Below are 26,546 nucleotides of genomic sequence, written 5' to 3' on the forward strand. Positions count from 1 at the left end.
CATCATCTCATCATCCTTTCATAACAAAAGAAATGTGAACTTACCACGCACGCTGCCTGCACAGCCTCAGACACATGGCCTGCGTTGGGGTCGCACCAGAACGCATGGCACTGGAAATGCTGACTGCCCGTGTCCATCACGAAGGCAAACGAGTGCACATCTCGCCCCACGCCCATGAAGGACAAGAACCGAACTCGACACTCCACCAAGACCTCTTCTTCCTCTTCCTGGACACACAGGCGGAAGGAGAATTACACCTGCGTTAAACTCTCTCTAATCGACGAGCACATTCACATCTTGAATTCATGGGTTACTCCCCAGGACGGCAACAAAAGGTCCCTTGCCTTTTCTTTGATGACAGCCAGTGTGGTGTCCGCAATACTCAAAATGACCGGAGTCCAGGCCTCTTTGCCTGTGGAGGACACCAGATTCTCTATGGCACTATTTATGATGTCCATACCTGAGGACAAAACACAGGAGAGCCTGGACAATGAGACAGTGTGCAGGAGGTGTTATGACTTGTGCTTTTCAGCATTAATTAACATTTACCTATGGGGCGAGACACAGACGTCATGCCCACATACAGCACGTGGAACTTCTGCACCAACTCAGTCTTTGGCAGGGGAAACTCTGCAGATAGAGAAAACACACACACACACACACACACACACACACACAGACAAACCCGCAGGGAATTGTATCACACGACAACATCTAACGCAAAGTTCCAAAAGTAAAGCCAACATATGATAATTGGCTTAAACTTAAGACATAAACAAACACTATTTTAGGGCGCTGCTGACATGATTAGAACATGAAATATATTTTCACACACGAACATGAAGAATTTCAGATTTTCCCGCATGAAAACCCAGCTGAGCTCGCTTACACCGGCCTGGAGGCAGAAAGGGTGAGTGAATGAGGACGATCATCTCAATGAGCACAGACGTTAACAGCAGTTATTAACACACCATGCAATTAGCTGTGTACGCTTGAGATGACTTCTCACGAGGTAAATGGCAAGCGCTAAAAGTGGTTGAATGTTTAACTGCGCAGTTTAGAGATTTTTAATCATCTAATGTGCTAATAGACAAAACTATAAAAATTCTGCAGAATACTAAAAACAGCACAAGCATCCCCTTCAGATAGATTAATTATTAACTAGCTGCTGTATCGTTAAAGTCAACATGGATTTGAAAACGCAGGCCTTATTGTAATATGGAATTAATCATGAGGGAGTCATAATAAAATGGTCCTTATTATTGAATGATACATTTACTTTATTTATACAATCAACACTTGTAATATATATGGAACTATATATGGAACTGTTATATGAGCTTTAATGTGCTGACTTGTCTGCACTCATTGACACATAATCCGCCTAATATAGTTTTGAATGCAATGTTGAATATCAAAAGGCCAGATACCAAAATGCATTAAAAAGGTATATTACAAATTTAACCTAGAAATGCCACGATGTGTATAATTTGAAAATGGTCCAACTTTACAACCCCTCCGCGTCTTTTACTATACTTTTAAGTGTGAGATAAAAGAACAGAAACATCTGTGAATAATTTAAAAGATGCTACAATAATTAAAAACATTTACATAATGCCGAGCAGGCTGAGAAGCAGTGTTTTTATGACCCCTCTGTGACCACACCCAACCAACAGCGATGTCACTGCACGTCATCCCGGCAAGAGGAGAAGTTAATGGAGGTCAGTTAATTTCAACTTTAAAAAGACAAACCAGCCGACCTATGACATTTTCCACATTTGAATTTTCATTCCATTTTGCACAATCCATATCCTAATATCTCACACATTCAAGATATGAACTGCTCTGAAAACAGTCGTTAAATAAATGATGAATAGGGGTTTTCATACATTAATTCCATATTTAACGTCGAGCTCAGACAGGCCAGATCCGATGAGGACAGCGGGGCCATTATCCTCGTGTTGGGGCCTATCCCAAATCATTGAGAGCTAATCTCCTAAAACGTCTCCCAACAGAGGATTTTGCAAACTCCCAGCCCCCCTAAAGAGATCTAGTCCAGGAACTGTTTTCCATCCACTGGCTTTGCAGTCAATGGACCTCTCGAGCTGACTGGATGGTCTATCCACTGTAAGGACAGCACCTCTCACTGGGTACCAACTGGTTGAGTTAAAAGATTAACAGTTCGCGCAAGTTATAGCTTTAAAAGATGTGAGGGATGCTTCACCAATAAGTTCTTTGATCCTGTGGTAGGGATGGGCGCCGTGGAGCACCAGGCCTCGTCTGAAAGAAACACTAATTGGGTTTTAATGAGGTCGACTTTCTCTGGAAGTAAATAGCCGAGATAGTTATTTTATATTCCGATGCCGGAGCTCCTTTCCCTCATGCTCAGCAGTTACAGACAGCAGCTGAAGATACAGCAGAGGATGAATTGTGCTGGCGCCTTTTCTCTTTCTTCCCATGATTACTTGGAGAGGAACAAGCGGCGGGACTTAGTGAAATAGCAAATGGTGAATAGAATTAGCGCTGGGAGGATAAAGCTCAGTGATTGTGGAGCGAGGAGTTGTTCTGAAGTCAGCATTATCCGTGTGTAATTGAACCAAACACTATAAGGTGATAAGGTGATTTTAAAGACAACCCATATGTATGGTTTTAGATGTGGAGGAATGCTGTAATGTGAGACAAGAAACCACGGAAGATAGCACACGGCTGACAAATCCAATTCTCTCATGAGGGAACGACAAAAGAACTGAAAGAAAAAGATGTGTGCGGGTGTGAGTGTGTGTGTGTGTGTGTGTGTGTGTGTGTGTACCTTGTAGGGGTACATCGGAGCCAGTCTGGGAGGAGCTGCCAGCTGCAGCCTTGGCACTTTTTCTTTCAGCCATAATCTAGAGGGGGAAGGAGGGAAAAGAAGAAGAAGAGGAAAGCGATCAGAATGGGAATTTGGAAGACAGAAAGAAAAATATGGTTATAGATGTATAAGCATAAACAAAAGATTTCCCAGCAAAGAATAAATAACACAATTTAAAGGATAAGACTATCGAAAAGATAAGGATACATATTCTATATTTCTGTTGTCAAAAAAAGAAAGAAAAATGCCTAAACCCAACAGTCTGTTCGTCTTTTTCTTGATACTTTCCAACTTCACGAATATATTTGTTTCTACTGAAAATGCAAATCTTTAAAAAAGGGTCAAACATATTTAATTTTTGCAAACGGCTAATGTTTTAAAGCAGCTTGGTGCTGTAGTTGTTGGCTAATGTTAATCAAACAGGAGGAAACTGTGTGCTCATTGGGGACTATTGTCAACCAAGGATTTGGTGCACTAATCCCAGAGTTGGTAGAATAAAAATTCATTGGCCGTTTCTCTCCTTTTCATGCCATTTGACGATAATATGAAAACTATTAAATATTACCATTCATATTCTTTTAAACTCTCCCTTCCAAATGGTGCATCTAAACTCAACCTTAGAAAAATGAATCTTTCTTTCTCTCCACTCTTTGATTCTGCTCTTCTGCTGCAGTGCACACCGTCTTATAAAAAGGTTGAACAGGCTGCATGGCCCCTGCACTGAGCTGCTGCACTCGTCCTGCTACAGACACTTGATTAATTGTACCTGTCATTAATCAAAGTCTATGGTGAGTCTGCAATTTTGCTCACAGGGGAACATGCAAGAAAGAGACACTTGCGGGCACACACACACACGCACACACACACACACACGCACGCACACACACACACACACACACATGCACAAAAGAAATCCGCTCAGCGTGCTGCACAGCTGCAGGACTCAGGTCACCAAGTTCCTCTGCTGCAGTAAAGAGAACACTACCACTTTGTTTAAAATAGGCTGTGTGAAGCGTCCCGGTCACAAAGAAATACAAACAACGATTCACACGCTTCCCTCAATTTGGGGTAGGAGATAAAATACAATAGTATAGGGAAAAACCTTCCATTTGAAATGGGTCAACAGCCTCTAAGGTAAGAGATCTATCGTTCCCGGTAGATTCATCCTTTACAAGGTCACTGCTGGTCTGATGATAGACTGGTTTTATATGAGCCAGATCACACCACGTTGATCTATCAAGCAAAGCCAAGGAGTTCACATTGGAAATCATGAAATCACAAAACTGATTGAACTCAATTATTGATTCATATCACAGATTGTATTTCATATGCTTCTAAATCTCATCTTTAATCCATTATTAAGAAAGTCATGTGAAAGATGTATATGCACAGTATTGTGCATATAAATCTTTCACATGACTTTCTTCATTATATTTATGTGTGTATTATTTTATTGGATACAAATATATGTTATATGTAATGTAGCTGTGACTCACTCATGCGTGTTAAATTCATATGTTGGCTGTTGTGGTTGCGCCATTATTGAAGTCTTTCCATTTCATTTTGTCTTTCAAAACATTTTATACACTATAACATTTCTATGACTTATGTAGTATATCATATACTATGCCTTTGAAGGCTATTTTTATATTATACTCTAATAGACATATGTTGGACATTCACACAGTTTTATGACACATTTCATGCAACAACATTTTTATTTGAAAGCTTGAGTTCCGATTTTAGTTCATGAATACAATTAAAATAACAACTTATGATATGTGTTGTACAGGTTAAGCTACCCAGAAGTGTATATAAAGTAATAAAAATGAGCTCAACCCTTTCCAGCTGCAATATTAAAGTAAAATATCCATGAATTTCAGTATATATTTATGCTAATAATTTTGTACTTTTACCTAAGTAAAACAAACAAAGTATGTTTACACCGTGGTATTGCCACTTAATGAAGTCAAATATTGAACTATATGTACTGCATCTAACTTTCAGTAAAGTGCGGTCTCGGTTAGGGGGGGGTTATAAATAGAGCAGGCTCAAGCACTGTTCTCAAGCCTACTTGAGGATCTGGGAGAGTCCTAGGGACCAGAATATGGTAACAAGGATGTGTACCCTAGATACTTGTAGACTGGTGGAGGATTTAGAGCTAAATAGAGCAGGCTCAAGCACCACACAAGGGCGGGGGGGGTGGGGGGTGTCAATAAATAGAGCAGGCTCAAGCACTGTTCTCAAGTCTACTTGAATGTGGTAACCAGGATGTGTGTCGATATAAATATACACATACATGTACGATACGATTCTCTGAATTAGTGTAACTGAGGGTTTTACGTGACTTAATAACGCAAGAAACACGGCAACTTTATCTTTTTCCGTCTGCTCCTTCACAATAAAAGCCCCGCACTGGAACACTGGTGAACTAATCTTACATTAGGTTGTGCAGCTGTAGTCAGACGGCATTGAAGGCCTCGGTTGAAAATGCACGACCCGCCACTGACATATAGGATATGAAAGGGATGGCACATTGACAATTTGTATGACATAGAGGTGTCACAATAGGACATGCAACGATTAGCAGACAGAAACCTTCTGGATACCTTCAGAGTGAGCTATCCTAATCCTCTAGCTTGAATTTAAAAACGTCTGAGACGAGCGCCATCGAGGTCCACAGAAATAGTGAGACTTACATCATTCAAAGAGAAGTGGACATACTGGAAGCTTGCTGGACTTGACTCGGAGGAAATCCACAGGAACAATTTAAAGTTCCAAGACCTTCCCTGCTTCACCTTTGGGATGCTGGGTAGGAGCCTTTTAGGGAGATCAAAAACTGTGGTTGTCCCTTAACAAAATCCACCCCGTCACCCAACAGCTGCTCCCGTTTCGAGGCATTAGAAGCCCTGGAGGGTATTGCCATCCCTCATACAGACCTCCAACCTGACAATAGTATGCTCGACAACTAGAACCAGCCCTTCAGGGTGAAGTTAATGGACTTTGGTTTGGACTGCGCTTTTGTACAATGCAACAACTGGTGTCCATGAAGCTGACATGCAGAGGCAGGAGGCGACGGGGCTTCAGCTGCCACTCAATCCAATGATGGAGCCTCAGAGATTGATGCTTCCAGTAAGGCAGACGTTTGACCTTTGCCAGTTCCCAGTGGTTCAAAGGTCGTAGATTCTGATAGAGTGGGTTCAGTGACAGCGATATAATGAGTGCTATGTACGATGACAGCATGTCATCCATTATTGACTGCCATGATGCAGTCACTGCTGCTGAATCCAGTCATGAAGATTGAGGCACTATTAATCAGCTACACCACTTATTCAAATGATGGAGTTGCAGCTGCCATCGGATCTGTTTATCTAGAAAGCGTAAACATCCACTGATGGAGCCAGGTGGGAGATTCGGTGTCTGTGGATCTGCAAATCCTTCCGCTGACCGACAGGCGCCCGACGTCGAATACATCAAACTGATTCACAACCGGCCCAACTCCGGGGACTACAGTTTGGTATTTCCTTCACCTTCAAGTTTGCTCTGCCCAGTACAGTGAGCACGGTGCACATGTGGGAAGAGAGGTGCCGGTAGGAGGTTCATCCAGAAGAAGCAGTGTATGGGGAGTGGTTGGTATTCTGGTGGAAATCGGGGCTCAGACTTCATGCTGAGAATAGACGTTTCAGAACCACATCTGCTTCTGCAACTTCCAGCTTGTGCCAATCTATACAATTGTATTGGTTGTTATTCTATTGAATTTGGTTTTAGATATAGAGTCACACACACGCTGAACACTCTTTTCTGGCTCTGTAACCCAGATCTAATCTCCTCTCCTCGCTTTAAAGGCTCTTAAAACATCTATCGCTCTCCCCAGCTCATACTTCTCTTGAAAAAGATAACAGAAATCTAGTCAGGGCGTCTAATTTACAGCCTGAAAAAGAACCTCTGGATAACTGCATCAGCAGAAAAGAGGAGTTCTTCTCTCTTCAATGGTCACCGTGATTAAAGCTTGATAGCTTTTCTCAGAGCAGCAGACAAGCTCAGCCATGCAGAGTCGACCCCGGCGAGGACACCCACCTTAGAGCAGATTTCGTGGAGACTTGTCGCGATGGCTGCGGCGGGAGTATCACATCGGAACACGTGGCACTTCAGCGCTCGCGTGTTCTTATCTCTCGCCACGTAGGCAAAGTCCCTGAAACACGGACAGAAGACGCTTAAGAAAATTATGGACCTTATAAACACCGTCAGTGTATTTTAAGGCCCATCACATTATATCTCTTTGTAAATTTGCTTTTTTGACATTTTCTTCCATCTCCTGAAACTGTTTCATTCCATATATTATGTGGGAGCTTCTATCCACTTAATGTTAATACCCCGAATAGCGACTAGCTGGTTTTTTGGAGTATATTTCTCCTCTCAATGCCTCCTGGAAGAGTCATCTTTAGGCATGGTTGCATATTAAGATTAAAGCCATCTCCCCAGAGGTCACCTATCTTAGGGCCAATATGTGTGGGTATGATTGATAATTTGTATTTTACATTCCCTTCAGCATTTCTCTAGAGTTTGTTGGGTTAAATTCTGGCATAATCAGCAGATTTAAATATCCAATATCAAAATATATAACTGCCCATTATAAATTCATCCCAGGTTTTGAGCCCACATTGTATTCTCATTCTCCTCATCCAAACAGTTCTATTGGAGTGTTTTTTACACATTTTATTAGTATTAGTATGTAGTAAGGAGGTGACTACAAAAGGTATTTCCTTTGATAGGTCTTCTATTTGGAAACTCTGCATCTGATAGAGTTGTCAACTGTTCAACAATGTAATAGAGACCCAGCAAGATAAATTGCAAGAAGAAAAAAATGACAACACAAAATTATCATTCCCCTATTTTGCATCATGATATACTGTATTTACTTATTTCTCATTTTATGAAAATATATCTCTTGTTCTGCCTGTTTTGTGATATACATGCCTAAAAGGTGCCTAATATTTCTAGACTGAAATAATAACGGCATTATAATTATTATAACTGAGGATTTTTTAAATTGCCCATTTTGTGGTGACCCCTCAGGACTTGGTGCCCTACGCACAGCGCGTTATGGGAGCGGCAGCGCTGCACACACCTACACACACACCTACACCTACACACACACCTACACCTACACACACACACACACACACACAAAGTATAGTTATACAGGAAGACCAGTGCCTGTGGAACTATGTACCGAGCACTTCACAGTGGTGCCACACTGAAGAAGAATGAGATGATGAGGGTGAGGCCTGAGAGAGGAAGCTCCACGGGGAAAGAAAGTTTCTGCAGAAAGTTCATGGGAGTTGAAACACAGCTACGTGTGACACACACTCAAACACACACACACACACACACACACCAAAGTGACCGTAGACACAAACATAAATATGGCATTCATCACAGTGGGCTCTTTGTGTTTATGAGTCCATTATTCGGAGTGTCTCTTCAGCATAATTGTGTGCTCACACACTTTGGGTCGATGATGATCTGCGCCTGCGGCCAGAACGGAAAGTGCAATGTGACGTGCGTGTTTGTGTGTGTGCGTGCGTGTGTGGAGGGGTATGTGTGTATGTATCCAGTGCGCTTCATTCAGGGACAGTTAAACAGTGTGTGTCACCAATGTAGCAGGAGTGGCCTTGCTTCACATAGCGCACATGGTTCTTTTAGGACTTCTGGACCCTCTCGAGGAACAAAATGCTATAAAACATCATGCGACTCATTATAGGAAATAACCCGTGGCTCGCTGATGATTTAACACCAGCGATTTAGACCTTTAGTCGATGCTGCTGCATTCCTGTACAGAACAACAGTGACTGTGAATGAAGCAACGCCACGGATTTGATATCTGTGGCAACATAATCACACGAGGAGGGGTTGGAGATAGACGCCTTAAAGAGCAGTTACCTTTCTCTGGGTTCCGGGAAGCAGAAGGGCGGTGGGACAAATTGGTGACGGAAGCAAGGAGGTAGAAAGGAGGGTGGTGAAGGAAATAGCAAGGAAAGAATGAATGAGTTACAGAAAGAAAATGGAAGGATTGTGTTATGCAAAAAGAAGGGAGCAGAAGGTGGAGTAGAAAAAGCAAGGGGGAAAAAAACAAGAGATGTTAATACATAAGAAATACTGAGTCAGAAACAGTCACGATGCTCTTTCACCTTAATTATAGTCTTCCTGAGAGATGTGTGTTTCATGGTGTGTGTGTGTGTGTGTTGCTGAGGTCTGTGTACTTCACATTTCACCACGATAGACAGCGCACCTTTTCTGTTAGATTTGCCAACATAGCACACAAACACACCTTCACTTAAAAATACACACACACACGCACACACACACCTTGTTGTTACTGCAGCTTTCCCTCTCCCTATTCCTCCTCTCAATCTCTCTTTCATCGTCCCCTTTGCTTTCACGCTTTAATCTTCTTCTCCTCAGCTCTCTCACTCGTCTCTCTCACTCTCTTTTCTTTCTACAGAAGGAGAATCCCCAAAAAAGGACAAAGATGCAACACAGAATGATTCATATCAACAGTGTAAGCCATCACAGCCGCTCTCTCTCCAGATCATATTCTGGTACGCTCCATTATCAGCAACACTATGAAGGAGGCACGAGCTGAATAAAGAACAGAGGACAAAGTCAAACATTCCTTTGATTTGTTGATGATCCACTTCATAAGAAGCCGTCTGCGTGTGTCTGTCTGCACGTATTGAAATACATCTCTTTTTCTCTGTCTGAATTTCATGCATTATTTTCTTTACTCCAAGTCCATGAACTTGCCATTCTACTCCCCCTGCTTCATTTCTACAGCATGCATCTCTTCTTCACTGTCAGTCACTTTGGTGAAATTGGATTTCTGAAATTCTGAATGGTTCTCCACATACCTCTGCAATGTATGAGATTAAAAGTGTTGCGAATGCTTTATTACTGATGGACAAACCACATCACACCTGATTCAAACCCAAGACAGATTGCTACCTCTCCAAAAACCTACAGTTTTCTCATGATTACACAGATTTGACTGATATCTGGAAATGTATCTTTTTCTCTGTTTTAGACTTTACGCCTGAAACCTGAACATTTAAAAATCAAGGCATATTGAGATTTTATAGTACAGTTACTTAAACTTAGTAATGCAAGGCAATGAAAGACAATGCGAAAGCATGCAGTGATATTACAAAGCCATCCATCTCAATGAACGCACATTTAAAACCTTAAAGCCCCATTATGTAGTTTTTCCCTTTTAGCGCCCCCTTCAGTTTTTGAGGTATTTAACGTTTACTTCAGTGTCGTAAATACCCAGTTACGATAAATGCAGCCTCGCATACACTTGTATTGAGTTGGGATCATGTGTTGTCCTGTATTATAATTATAATAATTATTATTTGTACGTGTCACGGGTTATAAAACGAGGGGGAGGTGACGCAAGTTTTTTTTTGTTTGGAGCGCGCTGACAGGCGTGCTCAAAACATACTGATGGAAATGTCACTCTTGCCTGTCTTCAAAACTTGAGAGCCCTGCTAATACGAAGACTGCGCAGGAACACTGTGAACTGGCCCAGCACCTACCGGACTAGGGTGAAGTAGCGCGGGGATTGAACGCGGCGCCTCGCCACGTTTCCGCCTGGTCAGTCAGCTGTTTGCCGGCTTTTGGGGGAGGGTGTGCGCGTGCAGTCATTTACTTTTGTTTTGGGGACTGCAAAGACTTTGGGGACTGTCGGGATCCGGGGATTATACTTCGTTTTGAGTGGGTTTGATTGTTTGTAGTGTATGTGTTCATTTTGGGGGCTTGCAGATGCATTGAATTTGATTTAATATAATAACATTTGGGTTTCCGCATATCGACTGTGTTTTTCTTTTACGACCATTTGAGCAGAGAGTTAACACCAGAATTCGCAGATCCGCCCATTCCCTTTTTTTTTAGCGTATTGTACCTTTTCCCCTTGATTGAGTTTCGAAGGGCGAATGAAACAACATAACCAAAAGAATGACAACATTTAGTTTAGATGAAATACCGATCGCGTTTTCAGCCTATATACGTTGTTTTCTAAATGTTTGAATGTGGAGTACGTGTGATCAAATACAATATTGTTGACAACACCAACAAGCTACATAAAAAAGTTACCCTTATACTGGAGCTGCGAGCGTGGAGTGGCACTATATGACATTGCGTAATCACTGCCAGAAAGCAGGTCGAAGTACATCCGCCCCGGAGCGGGCGGCTCCAGAATCCTACATAGCGGAGTTATTTCCCCACAGACCCCCGATGGCAATAGCGGAGGCGCAAATCGCTATATTAAAAGTCATTGTAGCGGCACAATTTTTTTAAGGTACAATTGTTACATAATGTTACTTTAATAGAGCTAATCCCATAAAACAGGTATTGTCATTAAATCATATTTATGTTTACTTTGTCGGATGACTCATAAGACAGTATAACCCTGTTTAGGGAATGATGCAGAGAAAGAGGGGGCGGAATGCGCAGAACGCCACACCTGAGAGACAATTTACCATGCAAACTCAGTATAATTTTAATTATAAAAACAATATTTTAAAAAAAATTCAAAAAACACATTTAATTCTGGTGGTGGTGAATAACTAATTATTTTCATTTTTTTCCTCAACTTTTTTGTCTACAAAAGAGACCAATTTTGTCCCAAAATAATTTGAATCAGCATCCTGAAACCCTATAAAGTTTATTTTAGAATGTAACAGGATTTTAACGTTGGCTGTAATGCAATCTTTTACAGCCCATCAGACTTGTTGGCTTACTTGAGCATTGAGGAGCAGTTATCCCTGACCTCAGTTAATGGAGAGGAAGACACATGGCAGAGAGGGAAAGGCAGCCAATCAAACAACAACAGAAGATAAACGACACACAGACCTCAGAGGGGGAGTTTGGGGGAGGAAAGTGAGGGCACAGATAGATACAATGTTAAGAAAAGGGAGCGATAAAGGCAGGAGGTCAAAAAGTCCAAATGAAAAGGTAGAAGTGAAACAGAGAGGAACGAGGTGCGAGACTCACTCGGGGTTAGACTGCGGAGGAAGAGATTGAGAGCATAAGGAGAGGTAAAAAGAGGTATGACATGAAAGAAAGCATGAGATGAGTTAAAGCAATACTCCCACATCTCAAGCTCTTTCTCTCCCTCTCTGCGCTCCACATATTTCAAGAGCGGTATAAAGGATGACTGACTCACTACTATCAATCTCCCTTTGATCCGGATGGCTGCGAGGCACGGCTCGCCTTGAGATGATGCGTACAACTCAGAGATTAAATGAGGTCACGAGATGTATGGGGAACTGGGTTTGAGAGAGTCGCACAGAAGCGTCAATGTCATCACCCGAACATCAGTAGTACGAACAGCACCGAGTGTAGTAGTAGCGTTAGCATATAGTAGTAGCGTTAGCATATAGTAGTAGCATTAGCATATGCACACTTGAAGAAAAAATCCCACCCATGCACACCTAAACATGGAGTCAGTTTGTGACATCAAATGCCTGATCCCATTTCACTCAGATCCCAGACACCTGAAAATATATTAGGATTTATTAAATTGCATTAAAGCCACCAAATACGGTGGCGGAATAACAGAAGCCGCTGAAGACTAAGACGAAAACATCAATAATGCAAAACAATGCTGAAGAGCACCGATTCTGAAATTGATTTGCCTCCGTTATAATGGTTGTCTACATGAAATAAGACTATTGATTGTTAGTGTAAATGCAAGAAAGCTGCAACCATAACCTGATTTTTCCAACTCAGATGATGGTTAATGAGCTGTATCGACGAGCTGAAGCTAAAAAGTGCATACTTTTCCCCCGCCACGAATCTGTACACTGTCTTATGCCACATACAGGCTTGACACTTTTACATTGTGACTGCAGGGTTCAAATACAAATCATGCTAAATTATTTGATTTATTTGTTCCCTTTAACCCTCCTGTTACCTTCGGGTCAATTTGACCCCATTCAATGTTTAATGTCGGTGTTCTTTCGGGTCAATTTGACCCCAGGCTGTTTTTCACTGTGTCAAACATATAAGAAATATCAACTTTTTAATATATTTAAAGGGCTATTTAGGTAGTCAACAAACAAACATAAAGTACCCCACACTTAAACTTGGAAAACAATATTAATTCTAATAATTTTCTGGAGGTTTTAATTGCTGGGGTCAAATTGACCCCAAGGGTAAAATATGTCAGAAAATATAAAGGTAACAGGAGGGTTAAACATTGAATGGGGTCAAATTGACCCTAAGGTAACAGGAGGGTTAAATGTGTTGCCATAAACAATACCATTTGCAAATGTACTGCTCAACAATTTAGATGATTTTCACTTCTAATACTGTAAATGACAATGTTTATCCACAATGACGTTGCTATGAGTCTTCAGGTGCTAAAATAGCGAAATAAAACCAAAGTGTCCTCAACTGCTGCAGTAAAAGAAGCATTTCAAGAGCAGCGGAAACAACACAAATGTATGTCGTCCCCAAGCTGCGCTGCTCTGTCGCTTCCAGGGTCTCCAAACCATCTGTCACACGCACACACAAGCACGCATAGCGCCGTGGCTTCATACACACTTCACACAGACTTCAATTTTCAAACAGCTTCACAGAGTGTCTGGGTGGTGCAGGCCGCTGTGCTAATGCTCTTACATATGCTAATTGCACAGCCAAATGCTGATTAGGAATGTCTGAGGAGGAAGTTCTCGTGACTCTCCTGTCAGCAGAAAGTAGACGGGGAGGCAGAGAGGGCCAGGTGTGTTTACAGTGTGTGTGCGCGGGGGAGAAATATGCTCCACTTATTGATTGCAGCTGAACTGGTAACTATGATTACTGACAGTGTTGTGACTTTGGCTTCGGTCCAAAGTGGATGTGGATCGGGTCCAGTATGACAGTGAGATGCAGCGCTGAACTGTGACAGGTGAGAGCAACGCTGGAGCGGAGACCACAGCTGGATGGTGACTTAGAGAAAAGCCCTTTCATCACACTGTAAAGAGAATGACTAAAAAACACCTCACAGGTATATTTAAATGTAGCTGCTGTTTCCCTCCAATTCTTCTCTTTTCAAATGCCTTCAAATGCATACATATTTTGATTAATCCACTAAAATTCTGCTGGGAAATTTAATTATTCATCTGTTCAAACTCAATAAACGTTGCAATACACTGCTGCGAGGACACCGTTTTGAAGAAATTGCCCCCCTGAGTGCTGATAATGGTGTTTGCAGTAAACAGTGTATGTGGCTCATGACTGATGTTAATTATAGTTGATTGTAATGTAATGTAGAAGAGGGTGATCAAAGTCAAAGCTACATACTTTACAGAGCCAATAATCAGACTCTCCAAAGCTGCTGACAGATATTGGTTGAGTTTTATTATACTGCAATATTGTTAGTGTCCACTAACTGGTATTTACAATTGTGTCATTGGCATGCTTAGATATCCAATATTCAAATTAGAGCCTAATTAACAATGGATATTTCTGATATCATTATCAATAGTAAATAGAAAATAGAAATAAAAGTCCACCAACCAGAACCTCAAAAGCTTACAGATAATACATGTTAATATCTCAATGGTTGAATCCACATAAAATCTGTCATGAAAAAAATGACAATCTATGATTTTAGGGTCACTCACTGCTGGGACAACAAGACTCGGGAGTCACTGCAAAACAAATCATCATTGTGTGTGTTGATAAAACAAATGAGAACACCAATCTCCTCCTTTTTTCTCAACTCTCAGCAAGAAACTTCTAAAACTATTTATTTTATGGTGAGCTGGCACAATAACAACAAGTGTCTATGGAAGTGGATCTTGTAGTTCATTTGGATCCAACTAAAAGCAGCACCAGTAAAACCACAGATGCACTGGAGTACTTAAAGTCTTTGTGACAACTGAGCAGAGTACAAACCCTCGGCGACCTGGTGAATTAGTCACGGCCCACAGCCATTAAGCCTAATGTAGACGCTCTGTGCATAATTACCTCTCTGCAGCGTCAACTTGTTTACACCAATATGAGCCGCAAACAACGAGCACCAGGACCAGAGGGTGCAGTGAAGGAGGAGGCGGGACCCGATGACACACACCCTTGTTTCTCTATGCACACACAAATGCGCACACACACACACACACACACACAATAGTGCCCAAGGCAGCAAAAAACTAGTCAAAAATCAAGTCAAAATAAAAATAAAAATGTTGTCTCCAGTGTATTAAACAGCATACACAGCCCATGGCGCTGCTTGTGTGATTTGAGCCGACAGTTGACGTTGTTTACAGCAAAAGCAATGCATCAGTTTGGTTCGCCCTCAGTGCCTCTGCATCGTTTCTAAGAAAACGCACAGATTTACAAAGCTGGTGGTGAAAAGGGTGTCTTACTAAAAGGAAGAAACACACACAAACACAGTTTATGTTCAGGAGGCTTTCTGACCCAATTCCAAGCATCTGGTGTGACACAGAGGCAAAGGAGAGAGGAAGGGGCCACACGCTGAGGAGACTCACACACCAGCCATGTGTCAACACTCGTCCTATGTCACTACATATTTAAGAGCAGAGATAGGTGGGTGGGCGAGATGGAAAGAGAGGGAGAGAGTGTGGGGATGAAGGGATGAAGGGGAGAAAGAGTGATTCTGTGTCGGAGAGAGAGGGAGAAAGATGATGTCCTGCTGTTCTCTCTGCTCTTGATCATTTATATATCACACTGCTCTGGATTGTGTGTGTGTGTGTGTGTGTGAGAGAGTGAGCGAGCATGTGTGTGTACACAACTGACGATATTCTCAACAGACAGAGCTTCAGTACGACGCACCCATGCATGATCTTACTAATGTGTGTGTGTGAGATGGGGAGAGATAAACAGAGTGTGTGGGAGAGTGCAGGGATTTGGTGTCGTGTTAGTGTTGAGTTATGCCAAGCTCTCCTCACACTGCAGTTGGTTTCATACACTTGTATGCATATAACCTAATTAGCTACATGTGCCATAAATCATCATGTTTCATGCAGATAGTGAACAGTAATTAGTTTTCTCTCGCTCTCATTATACATACAAATCCACAGATTTAAAGGGTCAGTTCACCCAATTTACAAAAACAATTGTGCTCGATTCGTTTGTGTTCCTTTCCAAGCTACCACACATCCCTTTGTTCCAGCTCCTCTTCTTGATCTTAAGCATTAATACATTGATAATTGTGGCGTTTTGGACTGTTCGTCAGAATTTAGAAGACTTGGACTTGTGCTGAAATAATTAGAAATAAGCATTATTTGCAATTTTCTGATAAGACCACACAAGAAGAACATACTCATCATTCTTATCGCTAGTGGTATCTACTGTAGAATGTAAATAGTTTGGGTTTTATTTGAGATAATCACCTCTAATGTGTTGCTGTGTTATGTGGATTATCCAGAGGAGCAGTATCAGAACAAGTCCTTTGTTGAATACAAATACAATTGTACAAAGCAGCACTGGGCCGTAAACAACCCATATAATCATATCTTTCACATTTATTTGATTGGAAGTTTTTTTCTTCTGCCAAAACCCCCGAAAGATCTTCGTTCAGATCACAGCTGCTCTCAGAAGGCGACTGAGCTTCTTCAGTATAATTATTTGAGTTTGACTCAAAAGGCTAAAACTGTCTGCATGAGTAGATGCCCCAAAAGGTAGTACAATGGTGCCGTTATCATTTATTTTGTGAATTGGTCTGAATTTTGATATTACATTATTGCAAAAAGCTAAATTACATAACAAACAGTCCATGTCTTTTCTGCAGACATTGTTGTTTGGTCATAGTTTTAAATTGATTAAATTGTCTTATTTGGGAATACAACCTTATCACAAGGTCAAGTTAGAAGCAGTTCGGGAGCTTCTGGTCATATATGATTTTCATCGGTTGGATAGTTTGACCAAGTCTGACAAGGAATTGCATCTGTTCAGTTTAGAATGAAATGGTTAACCTTTTATTAAATATGATTCCAACCAATGCATAGACAAATAACTAGACTATGTTAAGTCCCTTTGCTGATTACTTGTTGACATTCTTCCAAACAAGGAAGTTCAGTGTAGCTTCCACTAGCACGTTCAGCTCATTTGAGTTAGAGGAGTTGGTGTTAACCAATCAAGTGTCGGGACTCGATGCTCTGTGGGGACCTCAAATGAATGTACTAGTTGTTACCTGCATCTATTTGTTGTTGTTGTGTATTTTATTCAGTCAATCATTGTAATACAATACAATATTATTCTATATAATATACAAAACAAAAAGACTGAAATGGTATTGGTAGAAGCAAAAATGCTTATATATTCCTATCCTAAATTATTATTATCAAATAAATCAGATAATTAATATAAAATAAAGAAAAAGAATAAAGAAAAAAATATATATATATATTTGCAAACCATTGGAACGTGAGTAGTCTGATCTTGAGCTGCAGAAAGATTTAGAATCCTAATCATGAAACGGGATGAAAGCATTCTTCGAAACACACGATCAAAATAAGTAAATCCTTTGAATAAAGTGAGATATTGATTCTGAAATAACTAAGAGGGGAGGAATTCCCCACATACATTTATTCTGCTAGGCCCATTCACAGCTGCCCTACAGAAAACAAACCTACATCAAGCACTTCCAAACAAGTTGAGTATTCAAATACATTCAGCTCAGACCGTCTTTGGCGACTTCTGAAGTCTGAATAGAGGAGCGGGCGTCGTATGACCAGCCAACATCAACATCACCTCACATCGCCGCCCGCACGACCCGGGACCAGCGATGGTTTATCAGGAGGAGGTTTATCTGCTGGTGGGGCAAGGGAGGAGATCTATAGGAGTTAAAGGAGGAGTAATTTGCCAGGAAGACAGGGATTACAGCAGGTTTGCCGAACAATGCTAATGTAAACGAGAGAGGGACGTTTGTTGTATTCCTGAGTGTCTTTGTTTGTAATTCTGTCTATGTGTGTGTGTGTGTGTCTGACACATGACTCTTGGTTGGAGAGGGAGTGGGGACACAGCTCCAACCGTAATGACCCTTCAGAGAATGAGGGTTTCCGGGAGGCTGGGTGGACATATCCTGACACGGGGCGTGTGTATGTGTGTGAAGAAGTGGGAGTGATGTATTGTGGGTAAATGGAAGGAGCTGACGTGGAAGAGCGATGACTTGCAGCGAAAGATAGAGGTCTGGATGGGGCTGAAATCGTAGCAGGAGTGGGACGGAAAGGCTATCAATCACTCTGGCGTCTATCGAGTGGGTCTAGGTGTTCGGACCCCGTCCCTGGGGGGCCGCCAGCGGGAGCTTTGCATGTTAATTAGGGTTACAGGGGCCTTGACATCCACAAATAAGCTGCAGTTCAACTGGGGCGTCACGGTTGGAAGAGTGACTGCCCCAATCCAAACATGCACAAACTCTGTTCATTGACATAAATAGAGGTGATCGCTATCAGGTGTGTTCAGCATTTGAATATGTATGATACTAAGGGCCTGTGTCTCCCATCTTCTCTTCTTTTCTCCTCTGCCTCTGTCTTCTCTTCCACTTTTTTCTTTTCTTCACTCCTTTCTTCTCCTCTTCCCTCCCCTTCTCTCTCCTTTTCTACATGCCACAGCTGTCCACAGAAGGTCAGCAGTGGGGAGAAACAAGGGAGAGCTGGAGGGAATAAGCAAGCACTGATGCCCACAAATGAATGTGAATGAATTGTGGATTCAGTGTGTGTTTGTGTCATTATGTAGTTATGCATGTGTGAGTGTGTGAGTGTGTGCATGCTGGCACACCGATGAGCCATTAGTGAAGAAAGGTGACGCTAGTTTGCTTTCATAGCCGGAAACACACATCACAGGGCTGTGAGGCACTATTAACGGCGTGCAACACAGAGACCCCTCCCCTTAGTTTTAAAACACCAAAGTCTCGATCCTAATCGGTGTCACACGCCAAGGACAAGACAACAAGCAGGACCTGACCCCCGAATGCCATAAATCATTTCACTGTGGCTTGCTGTTCGCTCAGTGTTCCCCTGCTAATCCCTCATCCTCCTCTTTCCTCCTCCTCCTCCTCCTCCTCCTCCTCCTCCTCTGCTTGTTACGGGAGCTACTCGAGGAGAGCGAGAGACACACACAGGTATCCATCATCCCTGAAACAAATTAAGAATTCAGCTCAAGGCCTATATGTCAAAACTAGTAATATGTTGCCTCTATAGAACACACACACACAGACATAATACCAAGCAACTCCAAAAAGCTGCGACACGCACTTTGGGAAATCCCCACAGCTCATCCTCACTCTTTAATCCTGTCTTTCTCAGTCACCCCTTTGCTTACTTCATCTCTCTCTCTCTGTTCCTCTCACTCTGGTATTTGTTTTCTTATCTGGCTCCCTGAACTACTTGCTCATGTCTCGTGGATTCCAGCCATCGTGCCTACACACCTGACAGCTAGCCAGCCAGGGAGAGAAAGAGGAAGGGAGGGAGAGAGGGAGGGAAGGAGAGAGAGAAAGACAAAGTACACAGCTTGAAGTCAAACACACAGCAGGAGGTAGAAAAGTAAATGAGTGAAAAAATAAAGGGAAAGCTAAAGAATGAAAGTAGGGCTGGGAGCTGTGTGTTGTGTCCTCGACACAAACAGAGCAGAGAGACGTGGGGTGATGTTGAGATGGAAAGAGAGGCAGTAATGAATGACTGTGAGAAGAGAGATGGATGGCTGGAGAACGAGAGGAGTGAACGAATAAGAGATAGGGGTACTCACACAAGCAGTCATGCTCGCCCCGTTACAGACGACTACTTCTTCGCCTCGTTAGCTCCAAACCCACGGTGACATTGCTGTCGCCGTGGTACCCGAGGGTAAAGTCTTCCTGTCTTCCTTCTCTCCTCTTCTTCTTCTTTTTTAATCCTCTTGGGCTCCTTTTCCCCGACTCTTCTCCCTCTTCCTCCTCCTTCCCTTCTTCCCTCTGCTACACCTTTCCTCTCCCTATCTTCCTCTCCGGTCGGCTTCCTTTGCTTTGCTGGTCCGGTCCGAAGAACCTCCTGCAAAGTCCTGCCGTGTCCTGCTCAGTGCTGTCATGCACTGCCTCTCCCTCCCTCACTGGCTCTCCATCGCTCTGTTTATACCGCCCTCTCTCTCAAAAGCACAGACGCTTTTTTTCCTGCACTCTCCCAATTTTTCTCGAGTATCTTCTCCTCCTCCTCCTCCTCAGTTGCTGCTATCTTTGTCCCTCTCTTGTCTCACTGAAGCTTAAATAAGGGAAGGCTCCCACACCATTAAAGTGCAACGATGGGACAAACAAAGAGGGGGAGAAAGCAGAAGATCGAGGCAGAATGAGCGCTGGAGACAAAGAGGGGAAATAGCGCAAGAGCATTGCAGACAGAGAAAGGGGATGGAGAAGAGGGGGAAAATACAGACACGCCCGCTCATTCACCATCACACATATATGTGATACACACAGAGTGCTCCAGATATAGACCTATGACTTCATCAATTAAAGCCCCTGTGCCGTCACACACACACATGCATTCAAACACACGCACACGCGGGTGAGCACGGAGACGGACCTGCTCAGTGCTCCAAATATAGCCTCATGACTTCATCTAGGAGCTACCCCCCCCCCCCCAACCCCCACCCCACCCCTTCGTCCCGCAGCTCTCACCCCGCTTAAGAAACAGGGGGACTCATATATATTGAATCAAGCTGAAGGGAAGAGGGAGAGGGAAAGAGTAAGAAAGAGAGAGAGAGAGAGAGAGCATTCAGGACAAGACACAGAATATTCCTCAGCTATGCATTGAGAAAGACAGAGGAGACGGCGAGAGAGATGGATGGAGAGAGCAAGGGGAGCTTTACTCTGAGGTATCTCCCATGCATGCATTCAGGCACGTTAGTCTGTGTTTCTAAATCATACACTAGAGATTAGAAGGAGTATGTGGAGACATATATAGACAACCAGACTATATGTGATTGTCTCACCTACTCACTATCTCCATGGGCATTGACGTGTTGCTATAACAGCTTTCACTCCAGACGTCTCTGCAACAGATTTATGAACCTGGCTGCAAGAATTTGCTCCCATTCAGAGGTGTTAATGGTTGATGATGACATCCCTGTTCCAGTTCATCCCCAAAGGTGTTGGATGGGGTTGAGATCAATGCTTTTTCGAGACCAGACAAGTTCTTCCACAGCAGACTGTTGGTTATTTTGAGTTTGGTTACCCGACAGCGCAGACCAACCCAGATGAAAGCACTGCTGTAGCCCACTGTCACAGCACCAGCCCTTTGCAGACTCACTAACTATACAGTCAATAAATGTAAAAAAAAAAGAATCAGGAATCTTCTATAATGTGCGAGAGTCCCCTAAAAAAAACCAGCATAAATATATAAATAGTATAGCGAAAAATAATTGATAAGCCTCTCCCATTTCATTCATTGATATATGATGAGCCCTGTGGCTATAAGCCAGACCCACCGACACATCAGGAGGCAGATGGATTAGATCAACAATATAATGATCGCCTCCTAATGCATGCTGCAAAACTTTCTGAGCTAACACAAGTCCAGCAGCCTTCAACCGCATGGGTCAATACGCACACATTCCTCATTTGGCCAGGGTTAATAACTGGTTTTCTACTTTGATCAAACAAACAAACAAATGTAGATGAGCATATTTGTATCTTGAGTTTGTCCATCCTGAATATACACACTGTTAATGCCAGAGAATGCAATAGTTATATTACTATTAATATGCATTCTCTGTCATTAACTGTATGGTCCAAATACATTTCTTTATGGAGCTAGATGTATGCGCAGGGACAATATGTTGAAAAACAATAAAATACCTCCCTCAGACATGTGAACCCTACTGTTGTTTGAAATGATATTGCACTGTTAAAATGTTCCTAAATTGAACGTAATGGCTATGCCCAAACCATGAAAAACAGAAGTATAGATTGATAACATATTTGTGTGTACTCAGTTGCACTATATTAGCTTCTCTGGATGCACATACTTTGAGTATAGTGCATTCTAGTGGCAGGATGAAGCTATTACAACTTCAAACATTGTTCTTGTCACACACACACTTAAACACTTACACACACACACACACCATCGCTCTGTGGTCTCACAGTATCAAATATATTCAAAGTCACTCACAGTCCCAGCCAGGGTGGGATTTTAATACATTACAAATAATGAGCCTGAAACCAAACAGAGCAGTGCAGACTGCAGATTGTAAAGTGCCGGTGGGAGGAGAGGATGGAGAGTGGAGGCTGTAATGTGTGTGTGTGAGAGAGAGAGAGAGAGAGAGAAAAAGAGCAAAAGAGAGAGAGATGGAGTAAGAGCTTCCTTCCACTACATGCTTTATCCATTACTACTGAGAGAGACAAGCACTGAAAGTTTCTCAATACTCTGAGAGGGAATCTCTTTCTTCTTCTTTATCTCTCTTGATCTCACACACACACACACACACACCCACACACACACAAAGTGAATATATCATGTCTCTTGGCTCCTAGTGGTTTAACATATAGTATTTTAAAAATATGTTCCTTATATAAGACTTGCATACTGCTGTCAAGATGTGAATATGTTAGACTCATATGGCTATCTGCACATATGCAAATACATCTAGATGCCTCATCCATATTACATCTATGCGTATTACATCAGCACTAATGTTTCCAGACGTGTACAGGCTTTGTGTGAGTGTTTGAAGGGATTGCTCCGTGGGCTAATGGAAACCCTGAGGGGCCCATATCAATGAGGGCTGGCTCTGCTTGTCCCCCCCATTAGCAGCTGTGCAAGCCTCAGCACACTGTCAGCTCTATGGCGAGAGGTTAAGACCATGGGGCATTGCCAAATGACTGAGGGTCAGTCTGGAACAGAAACATGAAGCAATGAGCATAATTATAGAGTTTGGAATGCAGTTTGTGCAAATTTGCATCAAATAATAATGAGACTGATTTCTCTGATGATTAGTCAAAACTCCTGAATCAGCAATAATGTACCACACATGCATTGTACAGTATTGTATGTGACATGTGTGTTGCACATATGCGAGTTGTTCTTTGTGAGCATGTTCAACAGATCAAGTTCAGGAGCAAACGTGAGACCTGGAATCACAAACAGTGGGATCAACTGGTCCAGAATGTCTGAATAGTCAAACAGAGACAACAAATAGTCCCGCAAATGGAAAAAGACCGTTTTGATAAACACCTACCTGTCGTGGTCTCGGCCGACCCCCCAGACACGGATGCTGCTGATTGGTTGAGAGTGGAGCAGGCTGCGATCATCGGGGTCCACCAGAGTCAACATGCGGTCCTGAAGCTCAAGCATCATGCCTTTACCCTGAAGAGCACACGCAAGGAAACGCTTCAAAGAGATGATTCAAACCAAGAAAAGATATCTTTAGCTCAATATTTTTTTCTGTATTTCTATATTCATAGTTGTTCATACCCTTTGAAACAAATTTTTTAAAAAGGAACATTTGAATTTAAAAATCACACTTAACTCACACATACACGAAGGGCAGGCGCTAATTATTTCTAACATTTACATTTTTTCATTCAACCACCGTTTAAACTGAGAAGGCAAATGTTACATTGTTTGAAAGTCTTGAAACTCATAGACATGCACAATGTGATTCAGACATTACCAAACCCAGACATTACAGAACCCAGACATTCCGGAACCCGGATATTTCAGAACCCAGATATTCCGGGACGAAACCCTGACATTACGGAACCCAGACATTCCAGAACCAGACACAGACATTCCGGAACCCTGCTTTAGAGCTGGTGACATCGCAGTACTCGCTCAAACAACCAAACAGTCAGAAACATGCCACTGCAGTGGCTACTGGACGTAACTGTGTGTCTCACACTGACCTCTCCCCAGACACCGGCTGAGTCTTGTATGTCCCTCCTGCAGTAGGACAGCTGTCTGATACAGTGGTGGACGGCCAGGCTGCTCCTCCCCTCACACAGGTCCTGTTCTGCCATCTCCACCCAGCCCAGGGATCGCACTGGGAATGACTGGAGGGAACACAACAACAACAACACACACACATTTGGATGATGCTGTTTGTCGGTTATGATAACGCGGTGCTGAGCAAAATAATTGGTGAAAGACAAACACAATACTGGTCAGGCGCTTAGACAGGTTATAAACAAAGCAGGTTTAGGTGCTAATTTGAAAGCACTTTATAAACTTAAATAACAAAATATAGAACCACTTTGTTTGAAAGAATCTTTCATTACTCAAGAAAACTGTGCATGTGCACGTACATGTTTTGCTGAAAGGAAGATATTTAGTTCAACAATAAAATCTGACTGACTTCATAACATAGGATAATGTGCTCTTCAAAAATTAGAGTTACCAAATAGACATTTGCATGTGACATACTAGATTACCAAGTACTAATAGTATTTCAATGGAAGTCTAATAGTTGAACTCTCACTTTTAGACAATTTGGGGCCTTTCCTTGTAATTGTAATCGAGTCCCAGCTGATCACCACACAGTGTGTGTGTGTTTAAGCAAAACAAAGCTTCCCCTTCTTCAGTGAACACATCTGCAAACTGTGACACCGACCAGACACGAGCAATGGATCTTTATTCAATTGTCCAGCAAAAATCAAAGCAGATAATTGTTCTCGGCCACAATGTTAATTCAGACAGAAATGTTGAGTCTGTTGCTGTACTATGTTGTTGTTTTGATCTTACCATCGCCTCTGGATTGGAGAAGGTATTGTTGAGGTCCACTGTCTCCAGCTGGGCTGCAGCGCTGCAGGGAAACAACAGACATAACAAATAGACAGAGAACGTTTCCAAAAATAGTAAATGAAAATACACAAATCTAGAAATGATACATAAGTCTTCACTGTAGAATATGTCAATGTGTGTTACTTGAGTTTAAGCGACGCATAGCGGAGGGTGGCCCCTTCAAACGCCTTGAGGCTGGGGTCTGGATAGACTGGATAGCCCTTCAGCTCCTGAAGCCAGACAGACATTCAGACATGCACACTGGTGAGGGAATGAAGTCGATACAATACAGGCAGATTCTAATATTGATTTGACCAACTTATTTGATCTAATTTGCTTTGTAACAACATACTCCTTTCAACTTAATATGAGAGATATTCATCTTTGTTGAATATGCACCTCAGACGAGCCTGGACTGAGATTACGGCGTGCTCATTTCACTCTCATAAATGAAGTTGTGAAAGCAGAGATATAACACGACCAAGCTTTGAGGGACATATACATCCTAGAGAGTTATGCAAAAATGAACTGAAATTGACTAAAGCAAAAAAAGAAGAAGAAGAAGCTATGTACAGACATTCTAGTCATTTTACTGAAGGATTACAGTATGACTGTTTATGTTATTGATAGTGATTGGATGACCGAGAGCAGATCAGTATGTTCCTTTTCGTTTAATAGCACACTTGCACCAGTCCCATTCAGTCCAATCAATAAAACATAATAATTAACAATAAAACAGATTACAACTTTTACAGAGAGAGAGAGACGATTGTGAATACCCAAATACATGTGACTGTGTGACTCACGTTGGCTGTGCAGGCGGTAGTGTTGATATTTGGTCCAGAAAAGGTGACATCATCTAAAATGGTGGAGGAAGAGGAGGGGGAGGGGGAGGGAGAGGGGGAGGAGCCAGTGGGTGAGGGGACCAGCTCCACCGAGCTGTCGGATATCAGACTACAGGGGCGCTGTGGGAGACGGAGAGAGAAGCAACATGTGCCACACACAGACAGACAGAGGATGGTCACCAATATATTGTACTAAGATTGTATTCTTGGCAGTGTATATATATCTATATATATATAGATATATATATATATACAATTGAGGTTTCTCCATGTCCACGGCTACAGAAAAAAAGGCTTGTTAAATTACAAATATAATTCTTTGACTAGTGGAGGAGGCATGTAGTTGCCACCCAAATTATGAGGATAGCATAACTTTTTCTTAATATCCCAAATCATGGCTACAACATTTGACAACATAATACAATACTGTGTATTTTCTCTGGGTATTGAGAATATTGCCATAAGACAATCTTCAGCTTTCATGAAAAAGCTGAACTAGAACTTCAAAGCCCAACACTGATTGAACCTGGATATATGGCTGTGCACACTCATGCTTGGCCCGTGGTTCTGTGGCCCTCTCACCTCGTGTGGAGGCTTCAGAGTGTCCTGTGTTTCCTGTTGTGGGTCGTGCTCGGTGTCCGGCTCTTTGTTGGGAGAGGTGTGCTGGTCGCCGGAGGCAACAGGTCGGTGGTACTGTGTGGTGCCAGTGGGGATGTGCCAGAAATAGATCTCTGATGAATCCGAGATTTCCCGCCAGCCCGGAGGCAGGTCCCCCTCACTCCATACATCCGCTGATGGATGACAGTGACGCACAAACATATGAGTACAAACACTAACATATGCCTGCTTGCACACAGGAGGGCTCTGTACACTTCAGTGATGGTTAGACTGTCCCTGCTGTTGTCATGGAAACTCCGGGGTTCACCCCCTGTAGTCAGACCCAGTTGGCATGTTCTGTCTTCCTGTCTACCTGCTTATATTTATCTCCATTCCCTCATATTCTCAAACTATTGCTGTGTCATGCATCCTTGGCAATCATCTCTTACTAAATAGAGCAGTGCTTGTTTTCAATCCTATCCCCCCCCCCCCCCCCCGTCCCCCTGCTGT

The 26,546-nt window shown here is 42.4% G+C and overlaps 1 protein-coding gene across 4 annotated transcripts in view; it reads right to left on the bottom strand.

The window, feature by feature from the left end:
- LOC130209715 (amyloid beta precursor protein binding family B member 2) overlaps positions 1-26,546 on the bottom strand; it is a 33,711-nt gene that overhangs the window by 2,349 nt on the left and 4,816 nt on the right. For 2 of the 4 annotated variants that reach the window (XM_056439511.1, XM_056439512.1), the window contains exons 3-14: positions 26,022-26,230; positions 25,401-25,559; positions 24,739-24,824; positions 24,556-24,616; positions 23,721-23,867; positions 23,054-23,181; positions 8,792-8,797; positions 6,926-7,040; positions 2,810-2,885; positions 550-630; positions 345-460; positions 45-227 (exon numbers count right to left, since the gene is read on the bottom strand). In XM_056439511.1, coding sequence (XP_056295486.1) covers positions 45-227; positions 345-460; positions 550-630; positions 2,810-2,885; positions 6,926-7,040; positions 8,792-8,797; positions 23,054-23,181; positions 23,721-23,867; positions 24,556-24,616; positions 24,739-24,824; positions 25,401-25,559; positions 26,022-26,230 — 1,367 coding nt within the window. Of the gene's footprint in view, positions 1-44; positions 228-344; positions 461-549; positions 631-2,809; positions 2,886-6,925; positions 7,041-8,791; positions 8,798-19,594; positions 19,859-23,053; positions 23,182-23,720; positions 23,868-24,555; positions 24,617-24,738; positions 24,825-25,400; positions 25,560-26,021; positions 26,231-26,546 lie in introns of those variants that run through there. The other 2 variants (XM_056439513.1, XM_056439514.1) reach the window with 2 other exon arrangements.

The sequence above is a fragment of the Pseudoliparis swirei genome, chromosome 19, assembly GCF_029220125.1.
Source record: "Pseudoliparis swirei isolate HS2019 ecotype Mariana Trench chromosome 19, NWPU_hadal_v1, whole genome shotgun sequence".
Taxonomy (NCBI): domain Eukaryota; kingdom Metazoa; phylum Chordata; class Actinopteri; order Perciformes; family Liparidae; genus Pseudoliparis; species Pseudoliparis swirei.